Source organism: Pygoscelis adeliae, unplaced genomic scaffold (genome assembly GCF_000699105.1).
Source record: "Pygoscelis adeliae isolate BGI_AS28 unplaced genomic scaffold, ASM69910v1 Scaffold303, whole genome shotgun sequence".
NCBI classification, from domain to species: domain Eukaryota; kingdom Metazoa; phylum Chordata; class Aves; order Sphenisciformes; family Spheniscidae; genus Pygoscelis; species Pygoscelis adeliae.
In genome coordinates, this window is record NW_008824367.1 from 216,231 (window position 1) to 234,082 (window position 17,852).

The following is a 17,852-nucleotide window of genomic DNA, read 5'->3' on the forward strand; positions in this document are numbered from 1 at the left end:
ACTATAGTGATACTGTTCTGCAGCAGCTCAGTCTGGTCCAAGGCCCAGGTTTAAGCTGAACAACTCTTACCAAAGCTAGATTTTGAGGATCTTTAAGGCAAATCTATTTCTCCTAAAATATTTCAGTGATTTTGACTGTAATCTGTCAGACAGATAGAGAAGCAGCATGTGCGTGTCCTTCTTCAGCAAACCCAACAGTTTCCTTTGTTACATCATTGTAAATCATAGAATCATAGAATGGTTTGGGCTGGAAGGGACCTTAAAGACCATCTAGTTCCAACCCCACCTGCCATGGGCAGGGACACCTTCCACTAGACCAGGTTGCTCAAAGCCCTGTCCAGCCTGGCCTTGAACACTTCCAGGGATGGGGCTCTGTTGACTTCACTGCTATAGAGATGACTGGTTTAAAGGAAGGCCCAATTCTCTCCCTTGTGTTAACTTGCTGTCACCTTTTTTACGGTCTAGGAAGTTAGGCTTATTTGGTACTCAAGAGATTAATAATAATATAAGCACCATGCTTACTTGTGTGACTGACTGGAAGAGCCACTGCAGCTTTCTGAATGTTGCATCTTCAGGTTTAAGCAACCAAACCTGATAATTGGTTTGCTCTGTGTACTTTGCTCACTTGCTGTGACAAGTGCATCTTAATACAAGTTATTTATGACACCTCACAATATTATAGTAGCCGCCCTGTGGTATACAGTGTAGAGCTGATGAAAACTTGGCAATGTGAAACCACAGTACATTGGCATCTCTACATGTGAAACATTTGGAGGGGACTGGAGGACCACTGTGTTGGGCAGCGAGGCTCCTTTGTGAGACTCCTCAACAAAGTATGAGACCCAGAAAAGTTTTTAGTCCTCACTCTGGGTGAGTTGTGGCAACATTGTGTGACTGTGTATCTTTTACACTAATACCTGGGGAAAATCTTTAAAAAATCTCAAACAAATAAATTAGGAACTATATTCAAACTGTGTGTGCCTTCAAAACCAAAAATGAATGTTGTTGTAAGGCCCACTGGATAATACTGACTTGCCACTAAAGTGAAGATAAGCTTCTTGGAGACTATGCTTCATGGAACAGTAGTTAAATGTTGTCATTGTTTACTTTAGAAATGAAATAGATATTTCCAGGCACGTGACTCCAAGCTTTATTGATTATTTCTGTACAACACAGGAGTCTATAGAGTGTGGACTAAAATCCTAAAGTACAGGATCAGCGTAAGCTTGGCTCAGCAAGAAATCTAAACTGAACACTGCAGGTCACAGCAGTCTTCAGTTCCATCCTGATCCCAATGCTATCAGTGCTAGCTACTTCTAAAGAAGGATCAGACAGTAGGAGCAAGCCTGATGATTTTAACCCCAAATGGCTTTATTGGCATATGAACTCTGAGGCCTTCCAAATACTTGTTCTCTCTCTCTCTTTACCTAACAGTCGTCCTAATAACTGCAAGTATGTCAGTCTCTTCTTGGGTGGCTCTGAAGTCCCAGTCGAAGTTTTCAACTGGGCATGTCCAGCCATGTACTCAATTCCTTTCTGAACCCTCTAAGCCAGAAGGTGAGTGTTCCTATGATATTAAGTATGTAATTAGCAGCTTGTGCACTCTGAGTACATCAGGCAGACCAGTAGAGCATAGGGGATGAATGACAGAAAGATGTATAAAGCACAGTAGTTCTGTTCACCTGGGCTCCCTGATCTCCCACTCTATAGCTGATCTCACGTGTCTCTGTGTTGCTGTCCAGGTTTTATTGGGATTTGACCATGCTGCTCCTGATGGTAGGGAACCTGATCATCATCCCTGTGGGCATCACCTTCTTCAAGGATGAAAACACTACCCCATGGATTGTCTTCAATGTGGTTTCGGACACGTTCTTCCTCATCGACCTTGTCCTCAACTTCCGAACAGGCATTGTGGTGGAGGACAACACAGAGATCATACTAGACCCACAGAGGATCAAGATGAAGTACCTGAAGAGCTGGTTTGTGGTGGATTTTATCTCCTCCATCCCCGTGGACTATATCTTCCTGATTGTTGAAACCCGCATTGATTCTGAGGTGTACAAGACAGCCCGGGCACTGCGCATCGTGCGCTTCACTAAGATCCTCAGCCTCCTGCGGCTTCTGCGGCTCTCCCGGCTCATCCGCTATATTCATCAGTGGGAGGAGGTGAGCAGAGGCTGTGATGCACTTGCATCCTAAATCTTTTCTCTACTTATGCTGGTATTACACAAAAGTGCTTTCTTTTGAATGCCCATTCTCCTACTTCATGCCAGTGTGAATGCTAAAGAATTGTGTCTTGAGTCTAATGCTTTGCTTTTAGCAGGTTCCCGAGAGAGCCTTCAGCATATTGTTACTTAGTCACTTGAGACTGTACTATCTGCTTCACGATCATAATACATATAATCTGTGGAGATGATGCATGGGCAGGGAGGAGAGTAAGTACAGGTGGACCCCCTGCAGGAAGTGTGTAGTTATGGAGCTGCCTGTGAGTGGGGCAGTTAGCCAGACAGAGCGGTCTTGCCCCCTCAGAGCCCCAAAAGGTCCAGAAACAACAGCTCAGAGGAAGGATCTAGAGACAGCTGATTTGCAGAACCTGTGGCATTTGTTTACCCAGGCATCTTCTTCTTTTACATGCTTATCTCTTGAATAAATGGCTCGGTGATGTATTTATAACCTTCTTGCTTTCTAAATTCTCTGACACCATGTTAAGGGGAAGAGGAAAGAAGAGCAATCTGCAGACAAATAGGGTCTGTTTAAGGACATAAAGGTCTGGTGAAAAGCAAGAGCCCCACTACCCCTGGACCCTGTGCTGTTCCCAGGGGAGTTCCAATATGCAGGGTGAGTTGTCAGGCGTAATGTGAGTGAAGCCACAACCTTACAAAGTGGCTTGAAAATTAGTTATTTTTTCCTATCTCTGTGCTCTCCAAAGCAGAGAGAAAGCTCCCTGCAGCTTTCTCCACATGTCAGGAGCATGTTTTCAGGACAAGAAAAGCTGGTCAAGGCAATTTCATCTTCCTCCCCATACTTTCTCTTCTGCTTTGGAGCCGAGCCTGAGGCAGAGCATGGTCTAATGCAGAGCATGCTCCTGGGAATGTGAAGGGAAAGCAGCCGTGCAAGTCATGGCTAGATTGCACCGAGCTGTCAGAACACTAATTCATGACAGAGCTGAACTGTTTCCTCTTCCCAGCATCACAGACTCAGAGGGAGAGCACTGGTGCATACTTTAAAATTTCAGGCTTCATCTTTGTGGTGTCATAATTTGTGAATGCTTCACTTACAGCAGAGCATAATGCCTTGCTGAAGTTTGAGATGGCGTTGTGCAAGGTGCTGTATGGATGTTTAGGGAGAGACTGCTACAGCCCTGAAGAATTCACTACTAGGTTAATTTGCTTCATAGCACAGGCAGGCAGGAGGTGCATAGAGAGATGGAGATAAAGCAGAAGTGTCTTTCTCGATGTGACTCAGTAAGTCAGAGACTGAGCAGAGCAATGAAATATCTCCAGGTCTGTTGTCTTGTCCCTTGGTTGCATTGCTTCCCTGTCCTCTAATCCGAGAACGCTCAGGAAAGGTGAGTTGGTGGCTTAGGCTATTGTTAAAGTAGCTCCTTCATACAGATTTGCATGTAGCCACAGCAGTGCAGAGCTCCGTGCTTCTCTGCTCCTTGACTTCCTTTCCATAAGGTGTTTGAAGAGGATTTAAGTATATTTGCTGTTGATTGTACTGAATTTTTTTATAAAAATAATTAAATGAAAGCAAATCGGCGCCCTTTCCCTGTCCTGCTTCTCATGCAGTTTCACTGAGCAGCCATTTCTAGTTTCAGTCTCGTAATACAAATCATGGGGGCATTTTGCCCTTTTGCTGGCTGTCATGGGTACTGGGGGACAGCACAGCTGGGCACTTTCTGGATCCCCCCTGAAGAACAGACTCCCTGGAGTGATGCAGTGCTGCAAGTGGAAGGGACAGATGGTGTTGGATTGCAGTTTGAGACTGCAATGCAGACACTGTTATGCATTGCAGAGCCCAGCAGAGCAAACATGATAGTCTTTTTTTCAAACAGGGCTCGACCCAAGCAGCAGTTTCCCGGAGCGAGTATGATACTAGGAGGTTTTCCACCTTCTCGAATGGGGGAGGGAAGCAGAGAGAAGGGGCGATCCCTTGTCATTGGTGCAGTGCATGCTACAAAGCAACAAGGAGACAGGGAAGAGTTGTTCTCCTTCATCTTTGCATGGGAGTAAGCGGTTGTGCTCCCTGGAACCACACTGACAGTTCTTTTTTCCTCTTACTCTGAAGTGGCTACAGATGATTCATCTCTGAAAGTTCACGTTCATCTTTCCTCACTGCACAGATCAGCAGTGGGGATCTGGAAGTGTTAACTCCTGTAGGACGGACCAGTGTTGGACTAGACTTACTCCGGGTGTATGCAAGGGGCAGGTTGCTGTGTGGAGTTGAAGAAGGAGGAGGACTGTTAGGAGAGGGCGTTGCTGAAGACTTCTGTTCTCCTTTGCTCCCCCACACTATCCCACTCTATGTCTTGTCTGCTAGGTAGTTTTGTTCTCTCATAGGCTCTTCGTGTATGACCAGATAAGCTAAAAAAGACTTGTGAGTAGGGCATACTGGTCCACTGGAGAAGAGGATGTGTGCGAACTATAGGAACCTGTGTAGGGCAGTCTGAGGCAGAGTTAATAGAGGTGGATGGACTAGTCAGAGAGGGCGTGTGCCCTGTTGTGCCAAAATAGGGTATCCCCGCTCACCTGTACTGAGCTTATGCAGTGACTTTTGATGGAGCAATCACTGCTGCTGTGGGAAACTTAGCTCCTTGCTTATAACTAGTGCTGAGACTCTGGGTCCTGTATGAGGAGGAGAGGGGGATGCAGTATACACAGAGATGTTAATCTACTTACTCCGCCTCCTAGATGAACATTATATCTGTGCATTAGTGTAACTCTGAGTGAGTACAGGGATAAGTGGTCACTTCCTGAGCTCACAGTGAGCCTCTCCATTTCTTTCCCTGCAATTGTCCATGCTCTGCATGAATTTATCACTCACCCTGCAGTGAGGAGAGAGCAGCCTTCTCTAAGGCTGCAATGCTGTAAAACAGCCAGCCACTCATCAGTTCCAGATCAATGCTAGTCATGAGTCTGTGGGCTCGAGAGCCAGTGGTTTGAAGTGCCTGCACCATTCTGGCTCAGCAGCGGGCTACTCTGACATCCTCCCTCAGATCTGAAACAAGTGCTTTGGGGACTACAGCTGGGCAAACACCCTAAAGAAAAAGAAAAGAAAAAAAAAAAAGAAAAACAACCTAACGCACTCATGTTCACTGGAGTACGAAAATAAGCTTAATTCCAAATGTAGCAGTTTCATTTGCATTATCCATTTTGCATGAGTGGTCCAACGAATGAATTTACCAGTAGGGCAGAATATAAATAGAGTCTTTTTGAAGTGTCTGTCGTATCTACCCTGCAGTAGGAAGCTTGATTGCAATGTAGGAAGGCAAACTCGCACTGGCTCGAGCTTAGCTTGCCTGAATATCATATTATAAACTTCAGCGTCTGGTAGTTACCAAGTCCATGAGCAGAGATCCAGGAGGGCTGGCATCCCAGGCAAGCTCTCATCATTTCGGCCTTTGAACCACTCCAACAGCTCTTCAGGGTATGTGGGTTGGTCTGTGGTTCATGACCATGTGAACATGGAGGCACATTGTCGCTCACAGAGTCAGGGAGTTGGGCCTTCACACTGTTGTCTCTGAGAAACTGATCAGAGAAAGCAGACTCTGAACATTAGCAACCTACAAACCTTATCCCAAGGTCACCCAGCAGAAAGAATAAAAGCAGAATGATGCCATGTAACCCATATACCAAATCAAAATGAACCAATGCAGTTCAGATTGTGAGTGTTAAAGAACAACAAAAAATACCTTTAGGTTTTCATAGGCAAAATTGATTGATTTTTTTTTTCCTAAGAGCAATTTGCGAAGCTTTCCCTATTTTATGCACAGCATCTACCCCTGTGTTTGGTGCCAGCATGCAGTAACCTATATTTAAGATCAAACTATTTTGACTTATGAACAAGGAACATTTATTGGGACAACAGTAAAATCCTACTCCTATAGATTGGTTTCCAAATAGCACATAGGCTTAGATAACCAAAATATTTTTATTTCAGAATCTATGTGAGGGATTATGATGGGAAGGAAAGGAACTAACTGGTTTTGATATATATCACAATGATAAGATTACCGTGAGAGGATTTTTTCAGATTTTTGTCAGAAAAAACGTATAGTTTTCAATTTTGGCAGCTGAAACCTGAAGAAAAGGACAATTTGGTGATTTTCAAACTATTACGTCAATGAAAACTTGAAAACTTTCCTGAATGCTGTCCGTTTCTTGCCTTGAGTTTCCTTATTACATAGAAGTTTTAGAATGGAGGAATGCATCTTCTCAGGTCTGTTACTGGCCACAGATTACATCATCTGAAAGATGACATCACTTTAAGAAGATTTAGAGATATTCAGAAAACTGATTCAAAAGCTAGAGGGCCTATGTGGAAGGGCTAGAAGAGAGCTTCCAAAGACTATGGGAATATGGCTCCCAATTGATTTTCATTTTGATTTGAACAAAATAAAAATTCCCTTAGTTTCTTCTGTCCTATTTGTAGCCTTCCTTAAATTAAATTAAAATAACGTGGCTAGTGGCCTGAGGGATGTAATGTTAGGCCAGATCCGTAACTGGATCCTGAGAGGGGAGGAGCTGGGCAAAATGATTGTTCTCAAGTAGCACATCAGGGTCCCATTCCATAAGCAGTTCAAAATAGCTTAGCAGATTTTTTATCGATATGATTTGCAATTCTGTCATGTTAAATAGCAAGGCAGACCCATGAGAGTAACTCATTAAAACCTCTGGCCACCCTTGAGTAAAATCAGACTCAACAAACACTGGTAATGTGGCAGGGAGGGGGAGAATGGGCTGGATTTCTTCCTAAATTTGGATTACCTCATTTCTGAAGGCAGCATTATCAAGCATTTGTCTTTAATGTCATTACAGGAGCTTATTAAAACCATAATGCAAGTTACAGTGATTTGCATTCTCACTGCACCAAGTGACCCAAAACTCGAGCATCTTTTCCTTTTAGAGAAAATCCTGGCTGCACTGAAATCGATGGCAAAAAACTCCTGTTGACGTATTAGAAGAAGGTCGTTCAAGATTTTACCACAGCCTTTTACATTGAACTGTTTTCACTTGTGCAGCACAACATTCTTGCGAGGGAGGACAGACAACAGAAGGAAACAGATGTTCTCCATTCCTGTACAGACATTGCATTTTCTCTCACTTGCTCGTGAGCCGCTAGTGATCCATCCCCTGCCGGGTGCCATGTTACCTTTCAGGAGAAAGAAACCTAAAAAAGTTTTCTGGTGGAGTTTGTCTTTAGCAGGAAGTTCTACTGCTATAATGCAAATTAAGCTTCCCACCTGGGCAATGGGAATACAGTTTCAAAGAGAATATCATAAAAAGTGGGTTATAATGAATTATAAGGAGCCAGGCAAATATTTGAATAGCTGTGCAGCTACAGAGGTTGCCATAAAAAGGAAAAAGCCTTTTATTTTTTTTACAGTCACCTTCTGGCAGTGCTTAATGTGTCTTCTGTCAACAGGATGGTATGATGGGGGAATAGATGGCTTGAGGGGTTGGGATTAGGGCATGGAGCCATTTGTCTCTAGGTCAGTAGTTCAGATCCAGCTTGTAGCAAGTGAAAGTCATTTCATGGATGTTTTTTCTCTGATTTGTTCTTAGTAGGCAGGTGCCTGTGTGACAAAATCATCTAGGGGACTGGCCCTGGCAAGCCTCAGGCTCCCTGTAGCAGCAGCAATGGGATTAAATTTCCCCACACATCTGAAGTGAAGTCCCCACAGACCAGGGAGTAAGGCGTGATAATAAGAGGGTCTTGCCTGTGCCCAGCCTCTGGTTCTCTGTGTCACAAGGGCCATCAGTCTGGGCTTTTGTGCTGGGATGAAATTATAAAGGTTTTCAAAAGAGATAGGCTGATCTCCTAATGATTTCTAATCACTGTGATAGCTAGTTGCTGCTCCAGCCGTTCATTTTCCTCTTCCCTCAGACTCCTCCTAGCCTACTCCTTACGTGTCCCTTGACTGGACACTGTGGTAAGTTTGCCTTTCTCTTGGGGAGCTCATATTTCTGTATTTTTCTGCCAGCACCAGCTGCCTGCAGCTCAAGGCCCATATCTTGCCAGCTGCCTGTCATTTTTCTTCAGGCCATTGTTTCTGGAGGGGGGTTTCTGGCAGGCTTTATTATTGCTGTTGTGTTACAATAACAGAGGGTCCTCAAAGGAGAAGTGCTCGAGTCTGGCATGAGGAGATTCCTCCTACAATCAGTGTCATTTTCTAAGATTTAATACCATGGAGGCTTCGCACTTTATTGATGAGGCATGCTCCAGCTGCAGCGATGTAGGGACCCTGGGCCCTCAGCGTACTGACACAGCCTGCCGTGTTGCTGTCATATAGCATCACGACATGCTTATGGAGGGTGTTGTGACCTACATCAAGTACATTTGTAATGGAGAGGGGTCTGGAGAACCCTGTACTCTGACTGCAAAGCTTAAGGAAAACTTCTGGGAGCCTTCTAAATCACAGAAAAATCCTGTGAGCTCAGGAACCAGCAAGGGCAGTGCCCAGTTCCCTTAGACGTGTAGGAACAGAGATTCACACCTCAGTAGGGCTGTGCCCCATAGAAAAAGCACTGTGAAGGCCAGCCTGAAAGGCCTGTACCCTCCGTGGAGCTGGACTTGAGCACCTCAGGTTGTGTATGTGCCCTAACCAGCCTGCACAGTGCTCTGCATAGCCAGGGCTGAGCCTTGTGTCAATATATCATATGGTGTATATGTGATGTACATATGTATAGTGCTGATGTTAGGAACAGCTGATACAGCTTTTGAAGCCGTTCGGAGGGAGATTCCCGTCCCCATTTGGGTTGCTGATCCAATGCCAAATCTGGTTTTGTCTTTTAGCAGTATGGGAATCATGTTCTGCCAAACTCACCCAATACTTTAAGGCCAGTGTGTCTAAGGTGCATTAGCCTTGGCAAGTGGTAGCAAATTAATTGCTCCTCTCGTTGAAGCTTCTTCCAGGAAGGCACTATTGATTGCATTCATATCAAGTGAAAAACTTTAATGAGGTAGCTGAAGAGAACAGCATTTCCTCACCTCACTTTTTGTATTTAGCAAGACAGGGTTGGAAAGGAACGTGCCGAGTCTGTAAGTTGTGTGAATGAAGCAGGAGCTTGGCCCAAATAGGACTGTGGTGCTTTTTTTTCATTTTATGTAATCTTGGGATTGTAAGAAGGAGCGCAGCAGCATGGAGTTGCTTTTTGCCAAGAGAGATTGAAGTCAGTTACTTCATCTCCCCACACAGAGCATCCTCACGTGCTCTGAGCGACTCACTGGGCAAGGGGAAGTGCCAGATGGGGACCTGAACAGCTACTCCTGCTGGAGTTGGAGTGAAAGGGAGAGCAAAGCTCTGCTAGCAGGAAGAGACAAATACCCCATTCACAGGGATAATTAAGGGTTTAGATTCTGGAAAAGAATCTGTATCTGAACAGCTCTTTAGATATGTGTGTGGTTTCTTCTGTCTGGTTTAATTTGCTTGTCTCCCCCCTTGAAGCTGGTGGGCACTCTGAGGCACCACTGGACACCAGAGGAATCCACGGTAGTGGGTACCTACCTAGTCCATTTTATTCTAGTAATGAATAGGGCTGGTGGGAGAGAACAACCAACAACCTCACTGTCTGTAGACACAACACCCTGTGGCAAGTGCTGTAGTGTTGTGGAGCTCAAGGCAGAGCAGAAGCCTGAATCCCTCTCCCAAAGCTGATTAGGATGGAGTGCAGTATTCAGACCTCAGGCTCCAGCACCACCAGAGTTGAAGAATTCGTATGCCTTGCCATGCAAACAAGATAGCCGAAGGCAAGCTCTTGCCCTTCAAATGTGCTGTGCATTGAGGAAGGGGGATAGGGCAATGTCAGCCATGCAGAAAGGTCAGGACCCATCCTGCTGGCGGGGCTGCACGAGGGCTCAGCTGTCTGGAAGGGCCTGACCCTGGCCAGACTGGCTGGGGAAAGAAGGAGTGCTCTTCCACAGGGCAGCAAAACCCGAGGCCAAGCTTTGGCTCTGAGCAGTTCTCACTTCCACTCTAGAGAAGAAGTTGCCAGCTACAGTGCAAGACTTTCTGCAACACACCATGTGTGGGGCACCGGAGCTGGAAAGCCCCAGCCCTGAGAACATGTTTGTTTTTCACCCCCTTTTCTTCTTGCCAGAAATATGCTAATGCAATGCAAAACAGCCTTACTTTCCCCACTAGTTTGAGGTGAAAAGAAGTCGTCTTTCTTGGGAAGGACAAGTTTCTTTCCTGAGCAAGGCACAGAATAGTGTGAAGGTTTAATGGGCATGAGCCTTATTGATGAAGTTATTTTCTGAGCACCGCTGTGAAAAGAGCTGTTTCGAAGACAGTTTCAGGACATGCAATTATCCAGTTTGCCAGCTTAATGCATTCAACTTAACCTCATTTTTATGAAGCAGAAATCAATGTGGTAATTTTTTCAGAGCTGAGAGATGACATTTTATTCTTGCTTCTCTCATAAGGATGCATATTTTTAAGACTCCTCTTCTACTTTAACTCCTCCCTCTCCCAGTTTTGATTAAGCAGGAATACCCCAAGGGCTAGAGGAAAGGGTGAGGCAATTTCCACATTCCCAGAGTCACATTAGAATGGAAAATGTTTCTGAAATCTCTTTGCAGTACATGGCAAAATTTTTCTTATTGCCTTCTTGGAAAAGGACTTAGAAGTACATCTATGACTTCAGGAACCTTTTTATTCATTTCATTCCAGCACCACTTCACCAGGGAAGAATTCTAATGCTGTTGACGGTGCTAATCTTCACCCCAATTTTTCATTTCAAGGAACGTGTGTCCCCTGTTCTCTGCTCTTCCAGCATCTGTCACCTTCTCTACTCCCACATGGTCGGTGTATCTTGGTAACTATTCCTGCCTTGTGTCTCCTCCCTTTCCTAAGCAAGAAGTCCTGCAGAACAGCAGCTGCCAGAGCTGTGAGCTGGATAATGTCTGTCCAGAAGTTCCTCAACAAGAGTGTGCCATAAAATTGAAGAGAGTAGGGTAATTGCCCTGCTTTTGATTAATATGCCACCTCTCCTAGCCTGGCACTTCCTGAAGTGGGTTGCACCACACATATGGTATTTTAGTCTAGTGACACATACAAAATCCTTGCAGACTAAGGATAAAACTTTACAATAAAAATCTTCAGCCCAGGCTTACTGTGCTGCCACCTTACCCATCGTGATTCTCTTACATGTTCAAGAAAGTAAAAGTGCTTTACTTTTTTGATTCTTTCAGGTAAACGTGAGTTGTACCTCTCCCCCTCCCCCTGATCAGTGCCCTGTGACTGGGCTTTTTAATTATAGAAGTTGAGAAGAACATTTCATTGGGGCGCCTTGTTTCAAGCTTTTTGTAGTGGATTGATGGCACAACAGTCCCAAGGAGCAGAGCAGCCCAAGCCCGCCCCAAGGCTTCCTGAGCAACTCAGCGCGTGACTCAGCAGTGCTGCTGTTGGATGCACTGCAGCATCGGAGGGACGGGTGGTGGCAGCCGGCCACACACGGTGCAGTGCTGAGCTGGGTCAGCTGCAGAGGAGCCTGGACCGTGCAGCACTCTCAGTTCTCACCTCAGTGGTTCTCTACAGGATCGGGTTGGTCAAGGGCAGAATCATAGAATCACAGAATAGTTTGGGTTGGAAGGGCCCTCTAAAGGTCATCTAGTCCAACCCCCCTGCCGTGGGCAGGGACATCTTCAACTAGACCAGGTTGCTCAGAGCCCCGTCCAACCTGACCTTGAATGTTTCCAGGGATGGGGCATCCACCACCTCTCTGGGCAACCTGCTCCAGTGTTTCACCACCCTCAGCGTAAAAAATTTCTTCCTTAGATCTAGTCTAAATCTACCCCCTTTTAGTTTAAAGCCATTCCCCCATATGATTAAACATACTGCCTTTCGTGACAGCTGGAAAAAGAAAGTGAGAGATGTGATCTGAAAACAGAAACACCAGAATTATTCTTGTAGCTTCCTTCTGGGCTTAGGGTAAGCCACATGCCTGTAGTCCCACAATGTTCCTTTCCATAAAATGAAGATAATAATGTAGTCACCTCACAGACCTTAAACAGCTGCAGTTTATTCAAGCTTCTGAGGTGCCATGAAGCCTGGGATCTGCTCTGACATAGACCCTGAGCAGTCCCATTGAGATATGACATAAACATATACTTCTCTGCCCAGTTCCCTTTGTTGGGTCCTGCCCCCAGGGCTTGGGGGACACTCCTACTCTTCTTTAGAAACAGAGCCCTAACGCAATATGGTACGTACATATCTTTATCTTACCACACCCTACTGTCTCATGTGGCTTTTCATTATTCTGTGATGTATCTAATATCCTCTCTCTTGACCTGTTGACTTGGGGTCATCAAGGTAGATGAGCACAGAAGAGGATGGTATCATGCTTACTCAGTATCTTTGGTCCCTGAGGGTTAGGAGAGAAGGAGAAGGTTGTGGAATGTGTTTCTCAAGTTTGGATCCAGGCAGGATAGATCATCAAGAAAGGATTATGGTCTATGCAGTGTGCAAGTGGATTTGGAGTAGAAGGGGACAGGCCTGAGGGGAAATCTTGAGGTGAGGAGTGAGTCAAGTATTGGCCAGGAGCTGAAGATGGCTGAGGACAAATTGGGAAAGAAGTGACTTGGTGCAATGCTATTGGAGGAGAGAGCAGCAACACTGGGCAGCGAGCTCAGGGAGGGGAAGTCACTCTGCAAAACGCTGCCCAGTGCTGGGGCATGCACAGAGCCTTACACCAGGGAGCAGCTGGGAGTCTGCCCTCAAGTAAGATCACGTTAGGTCTGGTTCCACTCTCGGCTGGTGGAGCCTGTGGAGGGTGAACTTTGAGACAACCTCTCCCTGTGCTGGCAGTGACAAGCAATCAAACCAGCAGCAGCAGTGCTTCCTTGTAAACTCTGGGAAGAAACTGTGAGGATGATGTCCCTTAAAGCAGCTGACAGGCCTGCTCTTCCTCAAGTCCCTGGAGGGGGTGGAGAACAGTTAAGACACAGCAGCTCAGCAGCTGTGTTTGTTTTTGTTTTTTTTTTTCATTTATATATTTTTTTTTTCACCCAGCAAAATGCTGGGTGTTAATTCCTCTTGATTTGCTGTGTCTCAGTGCAGCCCAGTTTGGAGAGGCTGTCCCGTGAATAGGGTTGATTAGACTCCTCTCCAGTATGCATCACCCAAACATTCACTAATTCCACTTTATCCCAACAGTGTGCCTGGCTTTTCTGATGCTACAAAGAATTAAGCTGAAATTGTGTAGTTCATTATACAAACTTGGTGCAGTCAAAGTCCAGAGACAGCTCTGTCAGGGCCCAGCAGCGATCACCAATGAAAGGTCCTGAGCAGAGAAATAAATTCCAGTCATCCTCTCATCACCACCACCCAAAACTAGTCCTATCTACTGGGCCCAGCTCTAACTGATTTCTGCAAGTATACCTAGGGTGTACCTAGGGGAGATGAGACATGTCAACGTGACCACGTCACTGAGAAACCTCCTCCCTTTCAGTGCTAAAGGGATGCAACCCCCCCCCCCCCAAATTCACCATACTTATAAATCTTCCTGAAAAATACAAGTGGTGGGGCAGGGGAATTATGCCTCTGCTACACTGGAAAGTTGTTATAGCACATCACAGAGATCAGAAGAGCTTGGTAGCAGCCCTGACAAATGACTTGGCAGGCAGAGCCTTACCATGGCCCTTACGCGTGCCCTTATGTGCCACAGGGATACCTGAAGAGACCATCTAGAGAAAGCCTAGCCAACCGCTCACCTCCCAGGGGCGCCCTGCAGGCTGGCAATATCCCCCGCAGCTGGAGGGGGATATCCTTCTGGTGGGTTTGTGTAAATGTGTTGTAATGCAGTGCTGAACTTTGGGTATCACATGAGCCCAGCACTTCTTCACCCTCCCTGTATCTCCCTATATCTCCGTCCCTGCCTTGTGCTAGAGCATCCATGGGAGAGGCAAAGTGGAGCCACCAATGAGAAATGGGGAGCTTGTGCTGTGATCGCCCTTCCTTTCTATTTCCATGTTACTCTTTCATGCATAGGAAGGATAAAAAGGCTGTCATTTGCATACAGGTGGAGCAAGGAAAAAAATACATGTGATTCAATTCAGGTTGGTTGTGCTTTCTCCAGCAGGCTCTTATCCCTTCCCACACGCCTGGCCTGGGGGTGAGCCTTGCTCCTCCGCACTCCGAGCACTTCCACTTCCACAAAGGTCTGTTCCCTGCCAGGATGCGCAGGCATCTTACCAACTGCCTTTTTCAGTCGATAAACCACCTCAAGCTTGTAGGTATGAGGAAGGGTAGATGGAAGTTTTCCCTTTAGCTCTCTGCCCTCCAGACCTGAAAGACATGTTTGTGTTTTGTCCTGAGAATAAGGCAAACCCAGTCCAACTCTGGAATGTGGAAGAAATACGGAGGAAGGCCGGCAGGGCGGGAGGAAAGCAGAATGAAAAGGGCTCCTGAGAAAAGAGACAGTAGAAATGAGGGACGGGGAAGGCCTGCTGCATCAACTAGTCTGTCCTGGCACAGTATTGTCTGTTTGATCTTCAAGGGCTGTTGTCAGATAAGTTTTAAAGGTGTCAAGCAGCAATACCTTGTCACTTCTCCTGAGATGTTCATCGTGCAGCATTGTCTTGCATACTGTGAAGAGGGTTGATTAGTTTCCAGTGCAGTAGATTGCCATGCTTAGCCAGGGTTTGACTGTGCTTTGGCCCACAGCAAACAAGTGGGCCAAAGAGTGGAGAGCTGGTCTTTGCTGTTGCCAGGGGGAAGAGATTGGCTCTCCAGCATGGAAAGCAAAAGGAGAGATCTCTCTCATATCCACTCTGAGGAAGAGTGGTGAGCATGTAGCAGTAAGCATAGCAGGCTGTAGCTCCGTCCTGCTTTGCTGCCTTCTACAGTGCTTCCCATGAGTGCATGTGGGTAGAGTGCAGCTATGCTTCAGGGAACTTAAGGCATCCTTCCTGGAGCTTCTCATGATCCATGGCAATAATGTTGCTGGAGATGAGATGCAAGCACATGATGCTGCTGCTTCTCATATACAGATTTTTGCCCCCCTCCTTGCCCTCTTCAAGGTCATTTTAGCAGCTGGCAGGGAAGGAAGAACACAGCCCATTTTAGGAAGATGGAAAAAACCCTTCAGTTTCCCTCCTGGCTCGCTGTGAGTGCTGGGAATGCAGATGATGAGGTCTGGAGCCAGGCTGGAACACGTTCCTCTGGCCTTTACCCTCTCCTTCCTCCCCCCTTCCCGAGGCACAGCATGCCGCAAGCTTCTACAGGAGATGGTTCCTTTAAAAGGAACCATATCGCAAAGCACTCTCCCCTTATCTGCAGCCTTCAGATGTGGACGTGCTGCACAGAGTGCTGACTGGGGACCTGCAGCAGCTGGCAGCAGCTTTCCATCTGCTGCTGAAAAGAGGAAGCTCTCTGGACGTCCCTTCCAGCCTGTCTGCAGCAGTGCACCCGCTAAACCAGCCATACACAGGCATGGGAGAGGCATTCCTCCTCCTTTTAAAGAGTCACCAGCATTGCAGAAAAATGCACTCGTATCTCTACCGACTTTGCTCTAGTCTGGACATCAACAGCACCACAGAGGGGGGACCTTACATGTCAGAGCAGGATCATACCCCCCTCCTCCCCCCAGATACCCATGGGCCTTGGTGAGATTTGCATAGACCCTGTGGAGGCTTGTACTGCTTCATCCTCCCTGCTCTTTGTATTCAAGCAAACCTGCTGCTGTGGGCTACAAGTGCAGTGCGGCAAGCTTCTGAGGGTGAAAGCGTTGGACTGCTCTGCCATTTCCTTGCCTGATAAATGTTGCCCCAGCCTGAGCGATTGCCGGCTGCAGGATGTGCTGCTCATTTCAGCCTTTCCTTCCTACCGCCGCAGCCCCTGGCCAGTGGCAGCAGACGGAGGGGAAGCAGCCTCAGAGCCTAGCATTTGACCCTGATCAACTAATGGGGGTTAGGGAAAGGAGAGGGAGAAGAACCAGTGCTACAATCAGTCATTTGAGTGAAGCAGTGCCTGTTTTGATTAGCTAGCAATTTTTCTGGTCATTTGGAGGCAAAGTTGCCTGCATGTGTTCCCTCCTTCCTGAGGGAGATGTGAGCTCTAGGGCACCACCCCAAAACTTCTTGTACTGTTTTGGAAGCGGGGAGAAACTATTCTGTGGAGAGATCTTTCAAAGAGAAGAGGGGGGAGAGGATATTTCCACAGTGATTGAAGTGGAAAGACCAAGCTAAAAGGGATGGAGCGTATTTTGTTCCAGACGAGGCATTTCCTCTGCTTGAGGGCCGGGCATCAGCACCCCACACAGGGCCTTCTTGCTCCCATCGCTTGTTTGCAGACGATCCAGAGCCTACCCTGTCTGACAGCTAACAACCAGCTCCTTGCCTCTGAGGCTGGCAGTTCAGTGCACTGTGGGTTGCTTTTTGGAGCCAGGAAGGTGGGAAGATTGCACTGATGCGCCAGCTTAATTGACAGCTGGCACAGAGAAGGGGATGTGCTGATGGATGGGAGGCAGCTGCCAACTCCAGATGCCAGCACTGGCATCAGAAAAGTGGCAGGAGAAAGGGCCAGGAGCAAGCTGCGGTGGCAGTGGGGAAACAAGCCTGGGACATAATGATGTGAGGGGTGTTAGTGCATAACTCTCTGCTGAAAACCTAGGAAATGTGGCAGACCAGGTGGCTGGCTGGGAGGCTTGACTGTGAGGGCAGCGGAGTGCTCCGAGTCCTTGGTTCGGAGCCTCCTGGGAGCAGGACAGCAAGCCGTGCACTTTCCTGCTTATTACTGGAAAGACCCGAAGCCAGGTGTGAAGGACTACGGTCCCCACAGTTGGTAATTACAGGAGAGCACCGTCAGCCAGTTCACAGGCTGACCAGGGAGAGATCTTCTTGATTCCTGGAGTGGTGGCAGCCGGAGGTCATCTGTGGTCATCAGTTCTAGTGGAGACATCCTTTCATCTTGCGTACATGTGTATATTTGTGTGTATGGGGCTGACAACTTAGCAAAGCCCAGCTGGCTTGCTGGAGGGTGACGGGACATACTGGCCAGACGCTTGTCTTTGTCCCTGGCCTGTCCTGTCCATGGCTGTCACTGCTGGTCTTCCCTCTATGTCTTTTGTGATGATAAGGATTTGCCAGGTCACCTTGGGTGTACTGAATCGAGTGCTGGCTCGAGTAGATACAGGTGCAATCGCAGCTGCTCACAGAAGCCTTCTGTACTCCATATCAGCCCTGATTTCTGATGCCCTAGATGATATGGCTTCCTACCTTTCCTTTATCAAGGTAATGCTGCTAAAAGAGCCTTACAATCCATATTTTCCCTTGATGTTCATTTAGGGTTTTCTTTGTTTGCATCCCAATACATTCTACTCCATGCCCCTCACCTCATCCCTAATGATCCTCAACACTTTCCTCCTCACCTCCCTCTTGACATCCAGCAGATCTGAAGAAGAAACAATTGCCAAATTCTTTCTCATTAGTCTTGTCAAAAGTGTTTGCATCCTCCATGATACTTAGTCTACAGATGAGAGGTGGGATCTCTAATGAAATCTTGATGTTCAGATCATAGAATCATAGAATAGTTTGGGTTGGAAGGGCCCTCTAAAGGTCATCTAGTCCAACCCCCCTGCCGTGGGCAGGGACATCTTCAACTAGAGCAGGTTGCTCAGAGCCCCGTCCAG

General features: G+C 46.8%; 1 protein-coding gene across 1 annotated transcript in view; it reads left to right on the forward strand.

Moving 5' to 3' along the window:
- Positions 1 to 17,852, forward strand: part of HCN4 (hyperpolarization activated cyclic nucleotide-gated potassium channel 4) — a 108,220-nt gene that overhangs the window by 28,161 nt on the left and 62,207 nt on the right. Inside the window, 1 exon segment of the mRNA XM_009319916.1 lies at positions 1,743 to 2,166. Within this exon segment, the coding sequence (XP_009318191.1) occupies positions 1,743 to 2,166 (424 nt within the window).